General features: G+C 35.8%; 2 protein-coding genes across 4 annotated transcripts in view; both read left to right on the top strand.

Annotated features, from left to right (window-relative positions):
- The window catches only part of ARL13B (ADP ribosylation factor like GTPase 13B), a 50006-nt gene extending 47379 nt beyond the window's left edge, over positions 1-2627 (top strand). For all 3 annotated transcript variants that reach the window (XM_062597043.1, XM_062597028.1, XM_062597037.1), the window contains one exon: positions 861-2627. In XM_062597043.1, the coding sequence (XP_062453027.1) occupies positions 861-937 (77 nt within the window). In that variant the 3' untranslated portion in view covers positions 938-2627. The remainder of the gene's footprint in view (positions 1-860) is intronic.
- A 5063-nt stretch (positions 2628-7690) lies between these two features.
- NSUN3 (NOP2/Sun RNA methyltransferase 3) overlaps positions 7691-26200 on the top strand; it is a 66891-nt gene continuing 48381 nt past the window's right edge. The window contains exons 1-6 of the mRNA XM_062574138.1: positions 7691-7762; positions 9676-9785; positions 11314-11657; positions 12961-13115; positions 13517-13638; positions 25188-25421. Coding sequence (XP_062430122.1) covers positions 7691-7762; positions 9676-9785; positions 11314-11657; positions 12961-13115; positions 13517-13638; positions 25188-25421 — 1037 coding nt within the window. The remainder of the gene's footprint in view (positions 7763-9675; positions 9786-11313; positions 11658-12960; positions 13116-13516; positions 13639-25187; positions 25422-26200) is intronic.

Here is a 26200-nt window from a genome sequence, read left to right on the forward strand (position 1 = left end):
AGATTGTTGCATATGTAGATACAGTTAGAATGTGGACAATTATTACTTGTTAAAGCTGAATTTTGTGTTGGCAGGCCATCATTGGTTCTATGTTTTGTTGGGGAAGAGGTTTTCAGTATAACTGAAATTGAGATTTAAATGCTTCAAAAAGCTGCTTTTACCTGTTTCTTGATTTCTACCTGTTACCTGCCACCATCTTTCTTGATATTGTCTGTGAAATGCTTTGCATGTACCAGTCTGCATGTATTTTTTATATCAATAACACACACTTGAGAATAATTCTTATTCTCTTTAGAATACTTCTTATTCTCTTCTGCTGTATTTAACTTTTTTTGAACAATTTTCTGATTTTTCTCCTAAACTCTTTTGGCCACAAAAAAATGTTGTGCTTATAGCTAAAACTTACTAAGATACCGCTTCTAGAAAGTTAAATAGCTGTCATATAGAAATCATACTGAAATTTTGGATCCTGCCTGAAGTTATGGTCCCTTGAAACTGTATTGCAGTACAGCCTTGAAAAATTCCAATTTTGATACTTCAATTTCTCAGTTGTTACTTGCACATTTGGAATTTTTCATGCCTTATTTTTAAGAGTGTTTATAAATTACTTTTGGGCTTGATCTTGCAAATGCTGATGTATAATAAAAGGTACTTAAGCACCCTTTTGGCCAGTATATCTCCAGACCTTAATTAGCACTATGTCTGGAAGTAGCTTGCAGGAATTAGCCCTGAACTTGCAATTTACTTACTTAGCTTTTGTTAAAGTAGCGAGAATTTATCTGGGTCAAATAGCCTTTTAAGCAAGGGATATGGTAAATGATAGATTAATGTGTTTTTCTTCTCTGGTGTTTCTTGCACAGATTTCTATGGAAAACCTCTACCCCCACTGACTGTACGCCAAAGACCCAACAGTGATATCCATGATATCATTGCTTAACTGGATCACAGAAAACATTTAAAAAACATGATCAAGAAGTTTTATTAGAAACATTATTTCCTCGAAGGAAAACTTGTCAGCTTGTTGCAAAATAAGAACTTGGTGGCAATTAAACCTGGAGTTAATTCTGTTGTACTTAGTTGATCAGACTTTCTACTTCATTTGTCAATTATTATTTACATTCACCAGCACTTCTTCAAGATTTAACATGAAAGCAAGTAATATATATGTGTCTAAGAATGCTCATATAAATATGGTACTGAATATTTTGGGAGTTTGCTTGCTAAAATTCATAGCTGTAAACTTGAAGAAAAATAACTTTGTATGATATAATACTAGTTTGTATGTTCTCATCAAGATCTTTCTCCAGGTGCTGAGCAGTGATTGGTATTTTTGCAGCTTAATAATTAATTCTAAAGCATTTTGTAAGATTCATATATGTTAGAATGAATATAGCAAGGTTATGCAACAAATTTTGACTATTTTTCTAACTTTTTATAAAACTATTTGAAAATTTGAGTGGACTTCAATATCTCTTCCTAGTAAAATGAAAGCTTTAGAAAGTTGATAGCCAAATACATATGAGCAGAATACATTTGACTCTTTCTTTCTCTATTACAGCAGCAATACCTTTTGTTAGGAATTACATTATCAGATTCATATTTCATATTTCTGGGACTATGAAGGGGGAAAAGTAGAAAGGAAAGTCTAAGATAAATACATTTAACACAAAACTATGCTATTAGAATTGTCTAAAAGTTTTACTATGAATTGCTTTCTTAGTTTTTTTAAATTGACTTGGGTGTAGATAATAAATTAAGTTAAAAACTTTTGCTGAATATTGTATTTTCTACTATACCATATACAAAAATTGCATGCACAGAAGTTTTGCACAAATTCAGTCATCAATTGTGGTGAAAAACTGAATTACCTAACATGCACACATAAGCTCTAGCACTTTTTACCTAGATAATACCAAAATACCATCTTAAAAACAAAAACATCCAGAATTTTAAGTTCATATATAACACTTCCATGTAATTTTTAAATTTTCTAATAAAAATCAGATATGAGTGATATGTAAACAGCAGAGGTTAAAATTGGATTTATTCTCATTTAAATGGTCTGTACATGCTGTTTTTTTCTCTTACATTAGGAGTCAGCCATTGGTACACTGTGTAAATATACATAATTACACCACTTAATTACAGCAAGGATGAAAGTCCTAATCAAAGGTTTTTTGAAGAAGCATTACCTGACAATTTTCCATTATACTTTCAGTCTTCCATAACATGGTATTTCCAAATGACTTCAGTAATTGTTAAATCGACACAACATATATATTCAGCACTTCGACATTTGAAATCTTTGCATGAAGGCTTTGCCAGATGTCCCTTACGTCAATGAGTTATACAAATAAACATCTACCATACTAATTGAAATGAAATCATTAATTAGAATTTTAAACAGTATTCTTTGGTGAAAAAATCATCAGTCTTAAGAATATTGTTTGGAAGGGGTGGAAAGGAATATTCCAAGTTTGATAGCTTAGTGCAAGTATGAAACAATTTATATGTGACTGTCAGAATGGGAATACTTCTATTGTAATCTAATAGGGTAACATGGTTCTGTCTGATTGTTCTCAGGACTTATGTCACTTTCATTTTAAATAAACACTACCTTTACTGCAGGGGTTTTCTTGCATAAAAGTTTACATATGCAACCCTAATCTTACTATCATTAACTGTATTATCACTTAAATTCTTTGGCTTAAAAGTTCCACATTCGTAGGCTTATATTTTTACAGCGTCAGTTTCTACAAATTTATTACCTTTTATTTTAAAACTAATCTAAAATAAATTAATTGAACTCTTTAGTAAAAGCTAAATACTGCTGTGGAAACAAAATTTGAAAAACTGAAAAGTAATATGTTGATACTTATATGTGAAATGTGTGTTATCTATGTTGTATGTGTTTGTACACGTATATCACCTTTGTTCCTGCTGTTAAAATAAATTTATACTTATATGCAACCAAAGTACTAAACAAAATTTCAGTTTTATTTATGAATGTGCATTGTAATTATAAAATTAGTTTTTACAGTACTTTATATTACCTTGACTTTTTATTTGCTCAAGATGACATGTATGTATAGAATAAAACTAATGCACAACATCAGTGTTTCCCATATTATCACACATTTAGATTTTTTTGGAGGCAGATATAGTCATAAATGTTTAATGGATGCATTTTGCATTGCTAAAAAGTACAAAATAGAGTCCTTATAGATGGAACTTTTTGCCTATTTTAACCATTGCAATTTAGTCATATAGAATATATTGATAAATTAATTCAAGGATATATGTATACTTCTAAAGTTTTTTGCTAGTGCACTTAGTATTTGAGATAGCTCAATAAGAAATTGCTGTTCTTCCACAAATTATAAGAGTTGGTAAGGTTCTGATGCTTTTCATTGTCAGTAACAGTATTTTCAAAATTTATCAGTGCATTCAGCCAAGAGTATTTGCACTTAAATAAATATAGGAGTAGTAATCATACCAAAATGTTCTACATAACATTTAGCATTGTCTCTGTGCAATATTTTAAATTCCTTTTAGAAAAAACATGTTAAAGGTAAGTGAAATATGTCTCTTCTAAGATAAGGAACAGTAATTTTCATGAGCTCAAGTAATGTAAAAAGGTAATCACTGTCATTCTGTGTACTTTTTAGTCCAAACCTAGAATCCATGGAATGAAGGACCTTACTCAGAAATTTAAAGGTTTTAAATAGCAAACAATACTTATAACTGTATTATTATGGGCAGATATATTTGATGTCCATTATGTTGTTTCATTTTTATGATGTGGTTTCTCCATGTAAATAATTCACAGCAAGGGAGGCATCCTTCTGCTGAGGGGGGACAGAAGCACTATGACTTTAGAGGGAGCTATTTGATAATCTTGTGAGATGTCCCTTTCAGTTCCACATTCTTGGTGGTGCTCTAGACATGTTTCCTGCAATGGCAGCCAGCTGACGTGGGGCTCTCCAATGGCCCTCTCCTGAGCCCTCTCCTGAGGATCAAGATGGAGCAGAAATGGAGCAGCAAGGTGCACTTCTGCTACCCAGAGTGGCCTGCAGGGCAAGTGTTAGTGCCAATCCTTGAGCACATAAATAGCCCAACTGGCCATCAGCAGGCCCTTAGAAACCTCTGTGTAACAGAGTTTCAGCCCATGTTAACTCTCCCTTTCTGGACTTTGCAGTATGTGGGAGCTTTATAAAGGCTGAGGTGAGTATCTTTCCCTTGAAAGTTGAAGAGCTGTAAATATCCTCTGGAGGCTTATCTGCAACTTAAAACTGGATTTCTCAATTTTGTGACTTTAGGGAACTTTAAAACATGGTTGCTGAGAGTAGTCCTATGCTAATTTTCTTCTCTAGTGGTAACCATTTTTTTCCTAAAAGGAGTTATTTTTGGATAAGTGATGTCATGCTATAAAATATTGATAAGACAGTAACAAAGACAGCAGCATAGACCTTTTTTTAAAATAACACTTAAACAGTATTTTTCTTCTTTCACTAAGATCTTTCAACATTGTAATTGAAAGCTTAATGCTCTAATTTCAGGGTGCACATTAACTTTGCAATACTGTCTATTGACTTTTTAGCTTCTGGAATTCATTCAGTTTAAACTACTTTTCTTGCTTAACACAGAAGATAACCCTCTAGTAGTAGATGCATCCTTAAATGGATCTAGGAACCACATTTTAAACTACATTTTTACTTCTTCCTACTGTTTAGATAAACTGTATTTTCTTACCTAGGATTGTTCTGGCAACTGGTATGTGGTAACAAAATCTCTGCTCTTCTACAAGATTTAGGAAAGTAGAAAGGTCAATTGCTACTGTGTACTCCCAAGTGAATATGAATTTTCATCACTTCAAATTCTGTTGGGCTAGTGGAAAGATTGAGACAGAGGGAAAAGTTGAGTGAGAATGTTAACAAGATACAAAGTCCATTCAGCAAGGTCCAGTAAATGAGTTAAATTTGTGAAGACTAACAGAACGATGGAGGCCTGAATAAGGTAGCCATGCTGTTGAAATAATGGTTCACTGATAAACTAAGATCATGAGATCTTAGACTGAAGGACTGAGGAAAAAAAAGATGAGAGGAGCCTCAGAATTTTGAAGTGTATACATACACTTCAAAATTTTTTTTCAGATTTTTTTCAGAATATAGTCAGGGGGCAGCTTTAGCTCAGTTGGTTAGAGCGTGGTGCTGCTAATGCCAAAGTTGTGGGTTCAATCCCCGCATGGGCCATGCTGAGGGTTGGACTAAATAATCTCTAGAAGTCCCTTCCAACCTTACCATTCTATGATTCTATGATAGTAATTTTTGAAAACTTCAAATAAACTGATGGTTAGTCTGTCTTCCAACCATGTTTGTATTTGCTACTTAAAAAAGTAGTATCCTAAAATTAATCAATGGCCAAACATGCATGGTTATTACACAGGAAAATACAGTTGTAAGTTTGCCAAAGAGGGCTACAATATGATAGTGTGTTGCTTATCACTGTAAGTTGTCCATGATTTCAATTTTCATAAAACCTAGTAAGCTTTTGCAAAATCTGCCCTAGTATGAGAAACAAGAAAAATATGCCTGTATAGTTCTAAATTAATATATAATAATAGACTCAGAAGATTGAGAATTTGTGCTTGCTCCATGAAGCAGTGGACTCTCAAAAAACTGAAAGTCATAGTAATGTCCTTGCTTCAGATTTTGAGGATGCTGATGTATTGTTAGTGGTATTTCTGAATTTTGACTAATTTTAAGATACACGAGCCATCCAACACCCTCTAAAAATATCACGGGACAGTAGGGTCTGTATAGTCTCCTTTCCTCTGCTTTCCTGAATGCAAAAACATGCCTAGTAATTGTAAGTTTAAAAGGTAAGTTAGCTTATTGGAATTATGGAATGAAGTTACATTGGGGTTGTAAAGTAATACCAGATTTTGCAGAAATGTGATAAAACTTGTAGTTTGTTGTTTTATAGTGTGTCCAGGCATGCACATGGTCAACTACTGTGGCAAGTATAATTTCTTAGATGACAGAAATCACATAGGTTTGGGTGTTTTTTCGTAAGAGGAACAGTAGTTTGCTATTCGAAAAGTGCTGAAGTTCATTCCCACCGAAGTCAACCCATCTCTTGAACAATGGCACAAAATAAAGATGCTTCTCGGGGTGCATTTTTTGCTGTTAAGTGTTGTCTGTCTGTATGTTTGTGATGGTAGTGTTGCTATTAAACAACATTAAGTCCCTTTGTTGCTTCCTGAGATGTGTGTTGCAAAACTTACTGGTTTTTGCCATAGTAAGCAACACTGACAGCACCACCTACAACTGGAATATTGGTCTATAATTAGGATAAGGTGATTCCTTAAGCATCCTTTTTCTTTACTTTAATGATCAAGTAAAATAAATTCATTTTATGTATTTTGTTGTATGTATTATTGGTCTTGGGCAGAGTTATAGCCTCAGAACTTAGCCCTGTAGTTTTACAACAGTATTGTTCCGTATCTGATACTGAAATTCACTTATCAAAAACCCTTTCTGGTCTCCTTTCACGTTTGACATAAAGGTGGTACACATTACTTACTGGCACTTTTTCTGGATCCTGCTTGAAACACTTTAAATAAGCTTTCAAGTTTGATGATGATAATTTGCTTAAGTGTTCTTAGTATTCATTAGCCATGGCCTGAAACTCAAATATTTATTTACCTGATAGCCTCTAAAATCCAAAATGGAAAGTGGTGTAAAGGCAAGAGTGCTATCTGAGTTTGCAGAAGCTGTGTGAGTAGCCATTCAATAGAAACTAGCATTAAAAGAATGAAGTTGAAGTTTCCAAGGCATTGCTCTTCCTGAAGGAATCAGCAATAGCTTATAAACAAGTAAGTTTTAGAGAGAAGGCAGTGATATGGTGACTTAATTTTGGGAGGCCACAAAATTTGCAGCAAGAGATGGCCAACAGAGTGGCTTCTTACAGGAGGAGTCTGCAGGTGTCGGCAGTTCTGTACAGCCTCTCGCATTTCCTTGATACAGTGAAGCGCTTGGAAGAGGAACTGCCCATGCGTTTTGGCAGCCGCATGCTAAACCAGGAACCACGGATGAACTGGTGAGGGACTGATGGTCCTGCTGGATGGTGTTCCCACAGAACAGCCCCAGGTTAGCTGAAAATCTGTGCAAAACGTGTTTGAGTAATTATGTTTCTGGTGATTTATCTGCAATAGCAGCAAGCGTGTTTGAGTAATTATGTTTCTGGTGATTTATCTGCAATAGCAGCAAGCTAAACTAGAAGTGATCTCTGGTACTGTATAGAGCAGGTTGCTGCAAAGTAAATTGCAAAGTCTCCATCAATTTGGGCCAGCCAGGACTACGGAGTGGTAAAAAGCAGATAAAGCTGGGATGGCAGCAGGAGACTGAGCAGGCTCTGGGATGGCGATCGGTTTTGTAAGTTGATTAACATAGCGGTCAGTTGTTTCCTAATCCTGAGTTATCTCTTGGAAAGAGAGAGGATACCGGAGGACAACCCAGCCTTCCACTGTAATAAGGGGGGGAGGGGGGGGAGAGGAAAAAAAAAAACTCCGGGGAGTTCAGAAGACAGAAACCACGAAGAGCAGAGCTCAACCGCGGAAGCCCTCAGACTAGCGGCGGGCGGTGCGCGAGGAGCTCCGCCCCTGCCCCGCCGCCTCTCGACTGCGGCCATGAGGCTGCTGCGCGCCGCCGCCGGACTCGCGGCGGGGGGGCGGCGCGGCGCGGCCCGGGTGCCGCAGCAGGTGAGGCGGTGAGGGGAGGGGAGCGGCGGAGCCGAGTGCGGGGGGCCCAGGAAGCGTGCCTGAAGGGACGCTAACTGGCCTGTTAGACGGGGGAGAGGGGAAAGAAGCTTCGCAGTCCAAGACCGCGAAATCCGCCGTCGAGGAGTGACTCAGTCAGCGAGGGCTCGGGTAGCGGAGGGCGGCGTGCTGGCCGCGGGGCCGTGCTGTCATGGCGGCGGCGCGCCACCCGCGCTCTCCCCACCGTTACAGGAGGGCGGCCGTTGTCAGGCGGCGGCGCGCGGGGCGTGGCAGGGCCCTGGCGCGCGGGCTCTCCACGTGAGCTCTCGCCCTGGTAACGGCTCCCCGGTAACGGGCTGCCGGCCCTCACCTCAGACACTGGGTCTTCCGCTCTATCCGTTCACAAACGGATTTATTGAATAGCTTTATTTATTTCAATTCTCGCTTCCAAATTCTGCCAACATTGGAGCGAATTAAAGGGTTTTTTTTAAAGCCCCATTCCTAAATTGGCCACTCTTGAATTCAAGCGCTATGGAGACTCATTCATGTGGTTTATATCTGCAGAAGAAGTTCCAATAAGATCTCATGACCTGAGCAGTATAAATCCCAAACTCCTGCATATGATTTTGTTGTCCCTTTTATAATTATGCATATATATCTTTAAGATTGGTACTTTGCATCGAAAACAGCTACCCAACTTTCTCCTTGATGCTGTGTGTGTCTGCCTTTAAACATGATAAGGTGGTGGTTACCTTTGTGTTACACTGCAGGTGTCCTAATACAGAATTTGTGTAACATTAAAGTTAAAAACTCTAGCCTACAAGTTCAATTTGTGCTGTGATAATAATTTTGTGAAAGCAAAATCTCTGTTAGTTTTTTAAGCATGGGTAGGGTTGGATAGGCATGAGTAGGTTGGATACTCTTCCAGATACAGCAGAAACAATCCTGACAGCTAATCCCTGGGGTTCTTTTACAGCATCAGTGATGCTAAGGGAGCACTTTGGCGTGCTTTCAGCTTTGGTTGTAGCTGCTTGGTCATTTCAGATATTTTTTTTCGGTGGTGTCTGTACAATGCTATTCACCTTTCCCACTTAAGAAATTAAAAAGCAACAACAGAAATAACTCCAAGATCAACAGTTCATTGAAGTCAACAGGCCATTCACATTTTGTTAAGCTTTTCTGTTTAGAGGTGAACTACAGTTGACATATAAGGAGGAAAACAGGAAGAATGATAGTGCTAGGTTGGCAGGAGAAGGTTGCATACCTTTAGGGAGCAAGAAAGCAGCAAATTTTAGATTTCTCAAAATTTTCCATTTGAATAGCAAGAGTTTGTTTAGAGACCAAAAGTTGCTTCCCTCTCTGCCCCCACTAAAATGAGACGTAAGATGTTCTTAGGTTAAAAAAAGAACAAACCAGAAGTTATAACTGAATTAATTGTGGAATCCTGGATTCCAGGATTCCTAGTCCTGGAGTAAACTGCAGAGCTCTGTGTCTCTACTACAGCTTACTTGTGCAATGATTCATATGAATTTCTTTCTTCTAATTAAGCACATTGAGAGATGTGTCTTGGCAGAGATGATTATATTTCTAGGAAACAGTCTCTATAAGTATGCTTTGCTTGTTTTGCTCCTGATATGTCATAGCCCCAAGAACTCCCCTCTTAGCTTAGTAGATGTCTAAAAGGATATATATTAGCAAGATTTGAATTACCTCTTCACAGGTAGGGAAGAAAAGACTATACTAGCCTAACTTGTTTTTTTTCTCTAAAAATTTCTGTTACTAGTTTTGATTGCATGTGCTACATGACTGTGATACCTGAGCATCTCAGTATCACTGACACTGAGTTGATTTAAGTTGATAAACTGTGTTTTTAATAATTGTATTTCTTACTGTTTTTTTTCCTTCTTCCTCTGAAGCTGGAAAATAAAACAAAAGGGAAGCTTCAAAAGCAGATCTGTCAAGTTGTTCTGGATCATTTTGAGAAGCAGTACTCAAAGGAACTGGGAGATGCATGGACCAGAGTCAGGTCTGTTTTATTTTGTGTGTTCGGGGGGGGGGGGGTTCTGTTTGTTTTGAAGTGCTGTGTAAAATTCCTGCAAGAAGTCATAGACTGTAACAACTAGTTCAAAAGCTAGTTCAACTATCTTCAGTTTAGAGAGCAATATGAAGTAGTAGAAGACTAACATATTTGGAATATTTTGTTTTTCCCTTGACATGCTGCTTTTTATGGTGGTTAATCTTCTGTTACCTGTATGTGTATGTAGTATAAAGAGAAAGAGACTGCCATCTTACATGTTTCAGTTAACTGTTTCATAAAACCATGGTTGAAAAAGCATCCCTGTATGCTTAACAGCAGCTGTTAGCATTTGTTCTACAGCTTCACAGTATGTTAAGAGACTGAGACAAAGATGTTAGGAGTGAAATACCTCCCCTGGTTTCTTTCATTAGAAAAAAATTGAATATTAGTAACTCTTTACTTGTACAGATAGTGACATTATTTAATTTGAGCCTTGATCACACAGCAGCTAAAAAACTGGCTGTGGCATTGAGACAGGACATCTTTCTCCCTGTTAGCTGGTGGTTATTACTCATAGGAAAGCCAGCAGAAAAGCCCTTAAAGAAAAATTCACTACTCTAGTTTGAAAGGGGAAGCATCTTGCATGATCAGAGCCTTAGTAACCATGTGGTTATTCTGAGTGCCCTCTTCAGTTTAGCATGTTTGGATTAAAAAGTAGTTTAAAATAAGTGTCTCTGTTATAAAAATTTAAACACATAGAAACATAACATTGGCTTAACTGAACAAACTTAAAAGCGATTTTGGATTGTATCAGTGCAGCTTTGTCTTTCAAGATAGTGAATACTGCTGAGGAGTATCATACAATGCTCAGGCTAAATGTGAAAAAAAAATCAGAGGGGAATTAAAATGGGAAATGAGGAATTTTTGCAAAACACAGTCTGTAAAAAGTGAGCTGAAATTTAAATAGGCTTGTTCCTACTATATAAGCACTGCTTTTTGATTGTCTTCCAGGAATATCTATTGTCATAAGCTTTCCTGACCCAGCATTTCCAGAATATGAATGAGAAATTAGAAAAGAACACTTGTAAAAAATGTATGTTAGAAACATACATATACAGAGTTGGCTGGAATGGCCCTTACAAAGCCAATATGATTTTTGTTTTTGTTGTGATTTTTGATAACTAATGTGACAGTTGTTTTTGGTCCCTTGGGAATTCCTTTGTAGTTACAGCATTAAACTTCGTAGTTTGTAGGTTCTACAGTCATTTGTTAAAGAATTAGGAGAAACAAATAACATTCTGTGTTAGGAGATAATGTTTTGAAAGGCAGTAATTACAGAAAATAGTGACTTGATTTCCTATTAAAATTTGCTTTTCTTAATCATTTCTAATCAAAATGATATGATTCCTTTTTGATTTCAGCAAAATCATGCCACGATGAAATTGTTACTCATATGTAAGGAAAGGTTTACCACATTATGGAAATGTAATTTCATTTGTCAAGCTATTAAGTAGCTTTTCCTTTTTTTTCAATCCAGGGATGTACTCACACACCCATTGTGCTGGCAGCATGCTGTCCTTCTTAACAGATTCAGTTGGTCCTCAGAGCTGGAGGACACTTTGTGTTTGAAGGGATACCGTCCTCTCTTTCAAGAAACTTTGCCTTATCTGCCAGAATCGTTGAAGTGTTACATTAGTAGAACTCCTAGGAGATTCCCAGCACAGAAACACCAGATTGGTAAACTGAAAGAATATTACCTGCTGAATGCTGCTTCACTCTTGCCGGTGCTGGCATTGGAGGTGAAAGATGGGGAAGACATTTTGGATGTATGTGCTGCGCCAGGGGGTAAATCAGTAGCTATACTTCAGTGTGCCTATCCAGGTAACATATTGAGCTGTTATTAGCTGTGAGTATCCAGTCACTGGCTTTATTTATCTAGGTTATTTTAGTTATATTTGTATTCTGTACAAGTTTGATTAAAAAAAAAAAAAATAACCTATGATCTGAGTAGCCTTATGTTGCTTGGTAATATATTTTTGTGACATCTTTTTACCTAATAGTGGATGAAAAATGCTGTAGTTCTTCAAATATAGAATATGTGTCTCAATCCACCTAGACATTGCACAGTGGCACTTAAGAGGGTCACACAGAACACAGGAGAAGGCAGCATAAAACCACAGCTCAGTTCTTCCAGGCCAAGGAGTTCAAGTAGTATGTGACTGCTCTTTCCAGGTTTATATGATAGCTTGTATAGTAACTGCCTTGAAACACTGGCAGCACTGTATGTTCTTAAGGGTGAAAAAATCACTATAAACACCTATATCTGGTGATTATAGCTGGCTCTTTCCTTTTTCCGGAGGAGTAAGGTGCTGTTTACCAGGTAAATTAAATGTGGGTTGCTCTTCTAAAAGGTTTGAAAAAAGGTTTGAAAAAAAGCACTTACATCCCATGGCTGCTTCTGAATTGTTGCTCATGAAAGTGAGTAAGGTATAAGGATGCTGATTCTGACTATAGTTCAGCAAATGCTAAGATATACTCTATTGTATTTGACAAAAATAGTGTATAGGACAAACCATAGCATCCAGAGACATCAAGATAGAAATTTCATTAAAGAAAGGAGTTACTCTCTTTCTAAAGGAAAGTAAAATGTGATACTAATGTGGCCTTGGTGCAAGCAACAGTAGTTTTTCCTCTGAACAGGAACTCTGGCTACATTGTTAAACGTAAATACAACCAATATTCTTTTGTTAAAACACTTCTGGCTTAAATTTCAAACAAATAAGGAGTTACATTGATGTGTTTAGGACGCACAAAACTGAAGCTTTATTTAATAAAAAAGGCAAGTAGTTAATGAAAGGCACGTATTTTCTTTAGACAGTGGTGGAAGGAGCCCCAAAATTTTTTTACTTAGCAGTGCTCTTTGGATGTGGGTTATGTTTAAAGTTCATTTAACTTTGGAGTCTATTGTTACCATAAGTATTAGTGAGTTGCTCAGTAGGAACAAGTTGAGATTTACTGGGGCTTATAAATATCCAGCAGTGTTATAATATGTACAATAACATAAGCACATAGTGTGTGAACAATGTGGCACTCCAGGAAGAATAATAAAACTTCTGAAATTGTTTTAATTCCTTATATTTGTAAAAATCACAGAGAATGTTTACTTAGTTTTTAATTTCTTAAGGTCAATTTCACTGTAATGAATATGATGGTTTGAGATCAAGATGGTTGAAACAGACACTAGAATCCTTCATCCCAGATCCTTTGATCAACTCAATAATTGTTTCTAAGCTAGATGGCAGACAGATTGGAGATCTCAATCCTGAATTATATGACAAGGTAACATTATTACATATTAGCAAATAGTATTTCCATATTTTACTACTTTCTTTTCCTATGCTATTCCTTTTTTTTTTTCTTTCCCCAAGACTCGGTAGAAATATTTGGCTTATTGGGGCAAACAAAGTCACAAACAGACTCCGCAGAGCCTCAGGAATCACTATATGAAGCTTATTTTGCATTTGTTCATGTGTTGATGGTGTTAACCATTTAATCTTGGTAGTGAATTCTGAAGACAGAAATACAAAAACATTTCAAAATAATAAATAATTTTTTGCCTGTAAAGTGGAGAATAAAAAAGGCATTTTAAATGTTTGCAAAATGAATTGAGTAGATTTTGGCATACAGTGTTCAGAAAGTGAATATTGTTAATATGTTGTTTGCTCATTTTGGCTGTATAGATACTGGTGGATGCTCCGTGTTCAAATGACAGAAGTTGGTTATTCTCTTCTGATATTCAGCAAGCTACATTTAGACTAATTCAAAGGAAAGAGTTATCTTCTCTACAGTTACAGCTGTTAAGGTGAGATGTGCAAAGAAAAGCTATTAAAGGAGCTTTTTCTAGTTAATGAAAATGGTATGGGGGCAAAGTTTGTCATGTTTAATATCCAAATCTAAGTTTCACACAATAAAAAGAGTAAGTGAAGAATATCCTGTTGCAATTGCTATTTACATAGATGTTAATCTAGGTTTATTTGAATATGGAGATTTTGTGGAGGGACAGTGAAAGTAGTGAGGTCTAGATCTTCTACTAACATACTGACCTGAAGTCCTGTTAACTCACTAACTCACAGACTGTTTCAGAACAGTCTGGTATCTTACCAGACTACTTCCTGTGGACACAACTAAAACATTTCCAGAAATATTCCCCAGATGAAGCAAAAACATGCACAGAATTTTTACTAGCTTTTTTTTTCAGCATCTGAAAAAGTAGCTAAGCTAGGTGTTTTTTTCTCAAATATGTTTCTTTATTGTTAGCAGAATTATCAAATATGGTTCTTTATTACAGTTTGATCATAGATCTGTGAGTCAGCTGATCATTAGATAATGCTGCTTCAGGATGTGTTTTACGGCCTGTTTATATAAAGAATTTGAGTCTATTGTTGCACATTCTAAACTGCTTGAATTTAATACCCATTGAAGTGTTTACAGCAAGAAAGACTACTGGTTGTAATTGATAGGGTCTTGCAGGGTCTTGCAGGCTGGATGACTATTAAAAAAGGATTAGAAAAAAAAGGGGGGGGGGGAGGGGGAGAGGACTTTTTTGTTAGCTTTTCAGGAAAATCCACCCAGTAATCCATTTCAAAGTTGTAATGTGTTGTACTTTTAATGATGTCAGCCATAGGCGAGCACTTAGCAAACATTTGAAACACTTTCTTTTCTACAACATGAAAAACTGTAATATGATTTCTCCTTAATACCTTTTATACTTAAGTATTTTTTGTAAAGTAACAGTCATACTGGAAGTTACTCTCTCGTGAGTCTTACCTTCAGTCTCACGAAAGTTCATGTTTTCTGCTTGCTCATAACTTTCAGCTTGAGAATGAATAAAATGTTGCCCGTAACTGACTTCTTTAAAAAAAGCTTTACAGAACGAACCAGTAATAGTAATAATACACTATTATACCCAAAAGTTAAAATGTTTTAGGAGTTACATTAAAGTAGAATTATATTTCCTTCCAAAAGTAGTTTCTGGAGCTGTTATAATGCTGAATAGATACTGATAGAGTAATAAACTTTTAAGTGCCACACAATGATTTACCTTGGAAGTACACATCTGTCAAAGCAAATTGAGGAAAAAAATAATGTATTATTTCAATAACAACAAAAAAACTTTTATGGGAAGTTCCCATTGCAGCAGTTCAAGATAGTTTTGCAAGACTTGAGTCAAAAAAGGCCTAGGAGAAACCTGTGATTTATAACAGAAATATGAGTGTCTTATTGCAGTAATGCATCATGTCACCCATTTCCTTTGAAGAAATCAATCACATTTAAAACACTGACCTCTTTCAGTTTTCTCTTTTCAATATTTGTCATATAAAATCCAATTTGTGAACCTCTAACAAAAGAAGGCATATATCATGCAGTGAAATTTTGAAAATTTACATAAATCACTCCAGATTTTAATCCTAAAGTGGAGAAATGTTGACAGCAGGACCCTTGTTTTAAAAAAGGAAACATTCCTGTCACCTCAAATCATATTTAATTGAATTGATCCTAAATCTAGAAGAGAACTTTGTTTCTGTTGAAATTATGCTTTACTATAGAAACAGTAATAAGACAAAATGTTTTTGATAGGTAACTTGATGTAGAAGGGTGTTCTGTCACTCACTGTAGGTCCTAAGTAGTTATGTAGATTCAACAACCTATTGTTATATGTGGATTTTTTGTTAAGATTTTAGAGCATATGAAATGAATGGTTAGATTCAAGATGAAAAGATCATAGGCTTTATCCAGTAAAATATTTGACATATACTTAGTAAATGGTATAGCTGTGCGCTGGATGTTTATTGTACTTTTTATCTGATCGAATTAGAACCAATTCTCACTAATTCTCAATGCTAATGAAGCCTCAGGTCCTGTATGTAAGTGAAAAACAAATGATGAAATCATTTTTATGGCCAGTGTACATAATTATAAATCAAAAATTGGATTTGAATCTTGTCTCTGATATTTTGATAATATTTGGTAAGATTGAACCAGTGCACTAATCCAGCTATGCTTTGAGTCAGCTTATGTACAGTTACTTCTCTCCTCAGTTCCCATATCTATAAAGCAAAAAAAGTATAAATCTGTATCCCAGAAATTTTGTTAAAAGTAATGTAATAAATATTGTCTGATTTGAAGATGAAGCTTAAATATATGGGCCAAGTATTACTTTAGCTGTAGTGCTTAAGCGTAAGGAGCATAGTCAGAAAGGGAATACACACAAAAGAGGGGTGAGATGGAAAAGAGCATTTTATTTTCATTTCTGTCAAGTCACATTTGACCTAAAGTTTAGCTTTCTCTCTTTCTTTTTACTTACAGAAATTTTTCACTTGTAATTCACTTGTTATCTTGCATTTTTTTAAGCAGATCAGCTTGAGGGGGAAGCTGGGGAAATCAGGGAGGAAGACAGAAAAGAAAAAGTGTTTTTACAATACAGTGTAATTTATTAAGTACATAGAGACTTCAAACAAAGCAGATTTGATAGAAGTGCTGAAACCATTTCAACTATCTTCCTACTCAAGTCTGAATAAAATTTGAAATGTAAATAAGTGGCATAAATACTGAACAGCAAATTATAAGCAGTGAGGGCACCACTGAAAATTGAGATTATAATGATTGTTAATGCCATAACTAAAGCATCCCTGCTGAGTGCTGTAATATAAGAACATACTATAAATCTTATTATTTGGAGTGTTCATGCAGAAAACAAATTGCAAAGTAAGTGAGGAATGGTCATTTCCTGTCACTGAATGCTAGCACAAAATGCAGTGATACCAATAATTGAATTTACCAATGGTATCAGTTCTCAGATAAAAATAAAACCTAGGGGTAAGGTTGAGTGCATAATAACTTAATGTAAAATTCTTGTGTTTGTTGTAATTATTTTTAGACCAATTATTGCAGTTGAAAGAAACTGAGTTAGGTTCAACTGAAACAAACAATGCAATGAAGATCTTCACACTACTGTAACTCTTCTATACACAACATCTCATAGTAATTAATGAGTTCTAATTGGTGTGCAACAGAGTTTTGGTCCACAGGAGTTCAAACTAACTTCTAGAGATATGCCATATCTGACTTCCTTTCTCCCTCCCTCCCTTCCTCCCTCCTTTTTCTTTCTGGGACTTTACTACAGGGCAGATTGTTTTGAATAGGTAGAGATGTGTACATGCATACACAAAGTTATCAGGATTTCAGGGGACTGTAGGTGCATAAGAAATTTGAAGGATCCTGAATATTCTATGCTTTGCATTACTGGTGGCAAAACAGGCCTGCACCTTGTTTTTCTTAGTTGATTTGTTTAGAGTTGTATGTGTTCTCATTTTGCAGAACTCAGGGTGAAGCATTATATTTGGGTTGAAAATAGGGAAACACTTCAATCTTCCTAGTTAATTAAAAATTTGAATCCCTACGTTGCTTATAAATACATAAGGAACAATGTCTGGCTGTCCGTTACATATGTCTCTTCTGTTATTGCTTGTGCTACTGGGGCGCAATTTCAAGGTATACTGAATAAGAACTTTGTTTTGCTTTGAATGTCAGTCATAATATGGTATTTGAAATTGCTGGTTTGTTCTTTGTAAGAAAAGGTTACCAGAAATTATTCATTTCTTGTTGAAATATTGGGGGGGGGGGGCGGGAGGGAGGGTTGTGCACATGTTTTACTTGTAAGAAAAAAAAAGCCTTCAACTCAAGTATTCTGAACTTAATTTTCTGAAATAATGGGAACTTACACTATTAGTTAATGTCAAGTGTAAGTAAGCGGGTGCTGTGCAAGCACCTTCATAAAGCTTCTGATCCATGTTTGTCTTGGTGCTTCAGCCCTGGGCTTTACTGGAGCAGAGATTGCTGATCATGCAGCCACTTTGTAGGGTGGCCTATAGATCAGCACACATGGGAATTAAAATGAGATTGACATTTTCCCTTGAGTTCTCAGATAGTATTGGTAACACTGGTTAATCTAACATGCCACCAGACCTGCATTGTTTTCTCAAGTCCAGACCTCTGAAAATGTTTCTTACTTGAAGTAAATGTTAAATTTTTTTGTCAAAGCTTAAGGCACAACTATAACAAAGCTTAAGTCACAAGTTACTATGTTATCCATGGTATATGAAGGTTAGTGACATGGTCTCATAGAATAATTTACTTTTTTTCCCCCTAAAAGAACATCTTTTTCATGCAAAGTTAGTGAATACTGTAAATTACTGAAAAAAATTGATGTTCCTTTCTTACATATTCAGTATCATCTCTAAATTTTCATTGAAATATAAAGTTTTTGACATAGCTGGAAAAGTAATTACAAAGCTGCTTTTACTTTTTATTCAGTGTAGTGTTATGTTTTTTGTTTTAAGAAGAGATAAAAATTGTTTTCTATAAGTAGGCAGAATACCACTGTATCTTTAGTAACATTAATGCATCACCAAGTAATACAGTAGAAGTTAGGGTTTTAATTTGTTTCCTGCATTAAAATTCTCCCTTCTTTACTTATGCTGAGCATTTGCACAGCTAAATGTACAGAATCTTAATTTAGATACATTGTTGTGGTGTATACACTAAGTAATAATAGATATCTCATACTGTAATTTTGTTACCATATATAACCATACATAATTTTTCCTGTATGTGGTTTTGGCCGTTGTGGGTCTTGGTGTTTTGAAAGGTAAATATTGAACTCCTTTTCCAACCTCTGTAGCTCGATCAATGTACTTCTTTCACACAAGGCATTCCTTGCAGTTAGTCCCCTCTCTTTTATCAGATGATCACAGTATTCCTGATCAAGAAAATCCGTAGGACATATCCTACCTTTAAATAAATGACAGCTTCGCAGATGTACTTGTTCAGTCCAGGTTTTGTCAGTAGTGGAGAATTTGCCTTTACTTCAGACACTGGTGATATATAGCTGCCGCCTACTGTGTTGTCATTGTAACCCTTGTAGGCTACAGTTGGGAGCGGTGAGATGACATCCGTTTCAGGAGGACATAATCTCCACTGTTAATCATAGCTGTGTGTTTCTGCACTAAGGTTCTTAATGAGCACTCCTTGTTAGCCAGAGCTACTTGAGGTTCTGTTTGGACTAGATATGTTTTTCTTTTTTTTAAATAACTAAGTTGGGAAGAGGGAGCAGAGAGAGTAGACTGTGTTAAAAGAAGCAAAAACTTTTCCTTCAGCTTGGACCTCTGAAAGTTTGCAAGGGAAGAAGCTAATTCTGGGTTGATTAATATGACCGAAGGATTGAAGATTTGTCACTGCAGCCACAGTGGAATGGCAGCTGTCCAGCTAAAAATAGCCATGCTGTTAGTGATACTGCCTGAGTGGCAGCTCAGCACGTAAGCTTGTGAGGGATCTGCAACATTCACGGTGGGAGCAAAATTCTTCAGAATTGCATTGGCACTTGTGATTCTTAAATCTGAGATCAGAAAATAAGCTAATATGTTGCTATTGCAAGACTACTATGCAGCTGGTATTTTATGAAGGGTATCTTGTAGCATTTTGTTAACATAATGATTGCCTCAGAACTCACCAGACACTAAAGGAGAAGGCTCACTAATGTTAAACTGGAAGTTCATTGCTTTTATTAAGGAGTTAAAATTATTTGATATGAAAATGTTATTTATGCTTATTTTTACACAAATTTATACTTGAATCTAATGCTGCAAGAAAACACAGTCACTTCCTGTTGCTGTCATTGTTACTGTGTTCTGAACTGCACTGTCTCTCCACAGTAGCAAAGCTTAATTAAGGAGAGAAGTATAGAAAGTATAATGTCTGGAACATGGAGAGAATACTTGAACTCATGTCAGTATCTCCTGTACACTTCTGCCACTGCTCATCACCAAAGTATTAAAAAGGTTATTTTGATACAGATAGGATTTCCTTATCATTTTGACTTTGACTTTGAGAAAAACAAAGCAAAAACTTTAAGATACAAGCCATGTGACTGTGATGTGTCTGGACTCTCTTAAGAGGAAGAAGGAAATGCATGATGTCTTTAGTCAATAAGAAGAATAGGATTCAAGATAAAAGGAAACACATCTTGAGATGCATTGCTTCTTGAATGGCTTATAAAAGGGTGGATAATTTTATTCTGATCAGACATTAACTAGGATACTGAAAAGAAATACATCCCAGTTACCAAAAGATGGCACTGTTGAAGTGTTGCGTTGTCTTAAACATATGCTAAAACCTGTGTAATCTTTCACTTTAATATGGAAAATGATTAAATGAGCAATATAATGGTGACCCTTCGAGTGGCATGCAGAACATACACTCAAGCACAGGAGAAGTGGGGTGGACATGCAGGTGCTTGCTATAATATGAAATAGTGTACCATAATGTTTTATATCTAATTGTTATATGCTTATTTTTAAAATGTTTAAGACACCAAAACTTTAAAAATGATCAAAGTTACAGTATTAGTGTCTGTAATATGTAAAATTCAGGATGATAAATGGATGGATGTACTTCAATTTAAAATGATGAAATTAAGTATAATTAGATTTATGATTAAAAATGAAGCTTTAATGCTTGTTTAGTAAATCTAGATAAGGATATTTGTACCACTAGGAGAAAAATAATTACAGATTATTAATAATCTTTAAATAATGTATTTTGACTTTAAAGAATGTATTACAATAAAAGGAAGGTGAAAATAATATCTTAGGGCCTTTTTCTGTAACATCCATTTTAATCATTCTGGATTTGTAGCCCAGTTTTGGAAGTTACAAGGTATTGTGTAACAGCAACCAGATTCCTTCAGCTGGAGGTTGAGCTTTGATTGAACATTCTGTGGATAATCAAGATACCTAATATATAAGGTATATTACATTCTTAGACTTTCTGTGTAGTCATAGTGGTGGTGGGTTCCCACACATGTCTGGAAGTTATGCTTGAGCTCTGCTATTTCTCTTGGATAAACTTATTTCTCTCCATTTTTTATATAGGATGACTGATTTCCTAAATTTATTTGTGCAGATTCTCTTGTGAATGAATTCTCTCTCTTGTTGCTGATGTAGGGACCAAATTTCCCAAACCTACTTATCCCACCACAGTATCACCTTGTGACTTTCAGCCAAGCACTGCTTAATTTGAATTTTGCAGCTTAGTGCTGAAGGTTTTTCAAAAGCTAAGCACAGCTTAATCAGGGATAGTGGTATGGTGACATTGAACACAGCTACAAAAGCAGTTGTTGCTGAACTTGACAAGACGGGTAGATACATTGATTAACCTTGCATTATAAAATAATCCTTCCTAGGTATTTTAATTTTTGACTTAAGTTCAGTGTTAAGATAAATTTTGCATTGAGTGACCTTTTTGGGTCATGGTCCAGTGAAAATTCTCAAGCTAAGTAGGCTTAGTGTTGGTTTGTTTTTGATGCAAGATTTTCAGGATTTAGTTCAGATTATATTGGTCTTTAAATCACTGCATGAGCCTTTTGCTGTAGGAGCACGGTGCTTTTGAAATCACTAATATGTTGTTGTCTTAAACAGTTGTTACTTTATACATACTAAAAAAAGAAACTTTTGCAGATGTCTTGACTTTTAACCCTGTAGCTGTATCTACTTTTTCGATATTTATCTTTACCTTTTCCACGTGGTAAAAGTATTTTCTCACTTCCTAGTTTAAATTTCAATATAATATCTGTTACACATAAGAAAGCAGTTGTCATTACCAACTTAGGTGTGTAAAGTTATCAGGTATGTTACAAGTTAGTGCACTACTTTGAAGTTCTGCTGGAGGGAGGGATATTGTGTGAATGTGAGATACCTTGATTGTCATGCAAAAATATTCCAATGTTTACAAGCCAACTGGCTGCTATCTCATAGCTTGGCATTCCAGTTTATATAGAAAAGGTGTAGAGGGAGGAGGAAATTCTATGAGAAGAAGCAAAATAGGTGGTTTCCTTTGTACTGTAAAGATTAGCTTTTTCTGTATCACAGAGCATTTATACTTCATCTCTGTTCTCTTTGAGTTTTAATGTAAAAGCTAGAAAGCAAATAACTGCCCCAAGCAGAAAAATGCTTCATGATTACCAGGACTGATCTGGGTCTAAGGAGATGGGCATTCAGGGTGCAGTTCTCTTGCTGACTTGCTGTTCAGCTTTGGGAGGGGTAGCTGCTTGATCTTCCTGCCTTTCCTGGTTTCTCCCATAGGAGAAGGGAAAGTTTCTTTTTTTTCTCTTTTTTTTCTTTACCCTTTAACAGTGTAAACTCTATAAGGAATGGACTGTCTTACACTGTTTCAGTACGGTGCATAGGTACTCTAATCTTAAGTGAGGCTTTCAGATACTGTTGTAGTACAGGCAAGAAGGTAAGTGTTCCTTTGAAGGAGTAGCTAAACTTGAGCTTCTGCCAACAGTTTCTTTCTCCTTCTCTCTTTGTTTCCCACAATAGCAGAAAAAATTGTGGTTGTGTCATTACCCTGAATCTCAGAGCTCCCTTCAGTACTGTTAATAGTGTTGGTTATAAAGTAGTACACATAATACTTTTTATATACTAATGTTCAGGTATGTAATCCTCTTGGTGTATGAATGAGGGAGTGTCTACTGGGGAACTGCGTTCACAAATATTTTATTGCTTGTATTTGTCTAAGTTGTGGTTGTGTTGACTTGCTTCGGGATGCTCTTGACTGTAGCGTTTAATGGTCTTTGTGTTGTTTTGTTTATGTATTTAATTTAAAGTACAGAATTTTCACTGTGCCATACCGTTTCTCACTAGAAAACGGAAACACGTAAGTGGCACTTTAACTAGGCAGTGCTATTCCCTCCCAGCATACACTGCTGTGGCATCAAATATTAGCAAAAATTCTTAAGAGACACGTTACTGCTCAACCTTCTAGATTAGAAAATGGTGCTACAAATTAAACCTTAACAAACTAATTTCAGAAAGATAGATTAAAAATGCTGGAATGAAAACAAAGGAAACGGGTAGTCAAAAGAGGCATTTAAAAAAAATGTTTTCATTTGTTCTCATAGAACAGAATATTGCCTAACTTACAGAATCTCTTGCAAATGCTTTGTCAGAAGTACATACTGTTAGCTACCTGCTCTGTTTTACAATAGTTTTTTCTTCCGTACATCTGGGCATATTTTGGTTGGTCACACAGGCCAGAGAGAAGCAGCGTAAACACTGGCCTTTTAAATGGATTGCTGTAGTGGGTACAGAACAGATGCAAAGACAACACGTGGAGAGACGTAAGAGACAATTTAGGGACCAATATTTGCGCTTTTGTACCTGCTAAGGAGTATAAATGTATTTGCGGGATGGGGGAACACACTGAAAAGCTACTCAGGAGTTCAGTAGTTCAAATGCGTGCGGATATTTGCAAAATTTTAGAAAATTAAATCTGGAATGGTCGTCAGGAGGACATCTGCTCTGTTTTACTGTCTCAGGGTGACATGGTATATGTCATCCAATACCAACATTTTTCTAAAATATTCTTAAATTCTTTTATAGATTCTCAGAAAGTACTCAGAGGCCTGAGATATGCTTGCAGTTTTGGGATAGCTTTGGCTAGTTTTGGAAGTATCCTAGAGTGATGTTCATTAATGCCAGTTAAATTGAAAATACTGAGACCACCTAAGTGCTCTATAACCTGTTCTTTACCTATAATAGGCTAAACTTGAGCCGTTCTCTCATGCTAAATATGATAGCCGTCTGTTCACTCTCCATCTTTTTACTGATGACTGATAAAATAAAGGCATTAAATGCTGATTTTTTTAGCATCTCTTGAGAGAGATCTATTTGCTTTTGCTGTCTAAAGTTAGGCTAGTATAAAATACAATAAATTAAATACAAAATTTATTGCTTGTTTATTAACCTAACCAAGAGTCATAGAAGAAATGAGAAAGGCATGCATACACTGCCAGGAAAAGAAATTGGGTATAATACACAGGAATTTTCACCTGGGAAGGTGAACACAATTGTATCATCTCTGTCTGAAAGAATCATGTGTCGTGGTGTTTCCTTACTATTTTGGATAGAGCTTTTGCAGAGTTGCTTTAATCCTGCTTGTGATAAGGCTTTTTTTTCTTTTTTTTTTTTTCTTTTTTTTTTTTTTCCCAGTTGATTCTTTTCCTGGAAAGGCCCAATCCTGTTAAAAGGACGAGGCCTTTTCCTCTCCAAAATTGGCAAAATTCTCCATGACACATTTGGAGTCCCCTGAGCACTAACCTTGGTGTTTCTGAGGTATACACAAGTAGAGTAACAGCATTCATCTGTTGAGATACTCTTCTTGTTTTTAAACGAGAGATTTGATTTTAATTTTGTGTTTTAATATCTTATTTACTTCAGCCCCATGATGTCTGTTTTCCAGAAGCAATGAGGTGATCTGTTTATATACTAGCTTATAAACCAATTTTTCAGCAATTACGTCCTTGAAGCCTCCAAAGTGTATGATTAAAAGGGATTATTTTAAGAGAGCACTTTAAGAGCAAATGAACTTTAAGTGCAGCTTCCTCTTTCAGTTCTGTGGTTTTACCAGATTTGAGGAATGTTCTTCTGTGATACAAGATGTGAGGATTTTTTTTCCTTACTCTTTTAATTTGTGATAGCTGAATATTAATTGCAGATCTCATTTCCTTACTCTCATAGGCTACATTTTATCCCTGTGAAAAAGACCTTGGGGATCTGCTTTAATGGAAATTAAACAGTCTATTTAGAATTAGATTCAGCGGGGAAGCTGAAAAGAACCTCTGACATCAACTGTCGTGAACGTTTCATGAAACTTAAAATCTTAAACTACTATTTTGCTTTTGTTTAGTCAAAATTTATCAACAGGTTAATAGGTGAAGGGTAGATAAATGAACAGACAATATAGTCTGCTAAGTTTTATTTCCTTAGGAAATCAGGTAGAAAAGTGGTGACTCAGTCAAACCCCCTGTTCTGTTACCTGCTAAGTTGCAGAAATTGCAGAAATGTTTATTACAGTCCTGTAATTAGTCTAGGTTATTAGTGCAAATGTATGTTTGTATATTTGTTCATGCAAACAGTTGTCTAAGTGTTTAACTAGCACTTTTGATGTGGTATAATCTGGTTTGTATAGACAGTTGCAGCATTTTCACAGTTTTGTTGCCTATGTGAATGCTTGAAGTACATTCTGTGGTTCTGAATGGATGCTGCTTCCTACTTGTCATTCTTGTGTAAAAATACCTTCAGTTAACTGAGAATACATAAATAAATGAGAAAGCAAAAATGTGTTGCAGGTTCTTTCCTGAATTGTCAATTATATTCTCTGTTAAGAGTGTTTTATGAAGTTACTTATTTTCTTCTGTATGTTTGTTTATAAATCTAGATTTATAAGTCTTATTTGTCCTCCCCTCCCCAAAATACCTCACTTAACGTTGAATATTTTTTTCATTATTTGCAGGTCTGCTGTTAAAGCATTGCGTCCTGGTGGATCACTGGTCTATTCTACATGCACTCTGTCAAAGGCGGAAAACAGTGATGTAATAAATCTCATTCTAAATTCATGTAGTAATATTTTGCCTGAAGATATAAGTGATATACACAAAGCTGTTTCCCAGGAATTCAGTCTTCTCAGTGGTACACAACAACATGAACTTCTAGTTCTGCCAGAGAAGGGGAAAGCATGGGGTCCAATGTACGTAGCTAAATTAAAGAAAATAATATAGTCCGTGTGGTGATTTTTAGTTTATTATAAGGGATATGTGATTAATTTATGCTTTTTCTAATATACTGCATGTATAGGAACTGTAGTAGATATCCAAGTCAACTGAATTTAGAATTTTGCACTTTAGTGTAAGCTGTTCTCAAATGAAAAGGAAGTTAGAAAACTGACTTCATTTAGCTTAAAAGCCAGAATATGTCTTAAAGTGAAGACTTGTGGGCCTCTGTGAAGTCTTTTTAAAATCAGAGAAGCTTTGTATTATTTTCACAGTGATATTCTGAAATGGACTTTTATCGTAGAATAGTGGCTTGTGTTGTGGTTTTTGCACAGTTTTTAAAAATTGCTATTTTTATTTTAGTACAGTGTATCTTTAAATAAATGGTTTGACTGGAGCCTGCATGTAGGGTCATGGAAATCCTGCAGTTATTCTCAAACATGTCTAAAAATCTGTTTTTCTGTAAGAGCTGATTTGTATGCAGAGTCTGTCATCTAAGCACTGACTATTCCAAGCAGAGGCAAAACAGGTTTCATATTTGCTAAGTTGTTTACTGAAAAGATCTGCCTTTTTTTTACAGTTGTAAAGGTCAGCAGCTATCTTGACACCAGCTTTTCCTTTCTTTATATTTTTATATTTTGTCAAAGTATAAATTGAAAGAGTAAATTATGTTGAAATGTTCTTAAAACAGTAGATTTGGATGTGTTTAGCTTTGATATTCAGTTTGTGGCATAATGCAGTATATCCAGCAGGTGAT

The sequence above is a fragment of the Rhea pennata genome, chromosome 1, assembly GCF_028389875.1.
Source record: "Rhea pennata isolate bPtePen1 chromosome 1, bPtePen1.pri, whole genome shotgun sequence".
Classification (NCBI taxonomy): Eukaryota; Metazoa; Chordata; class Aves; order Rheiformes; family Rheidae; genus Rhea; species Rhea pennata.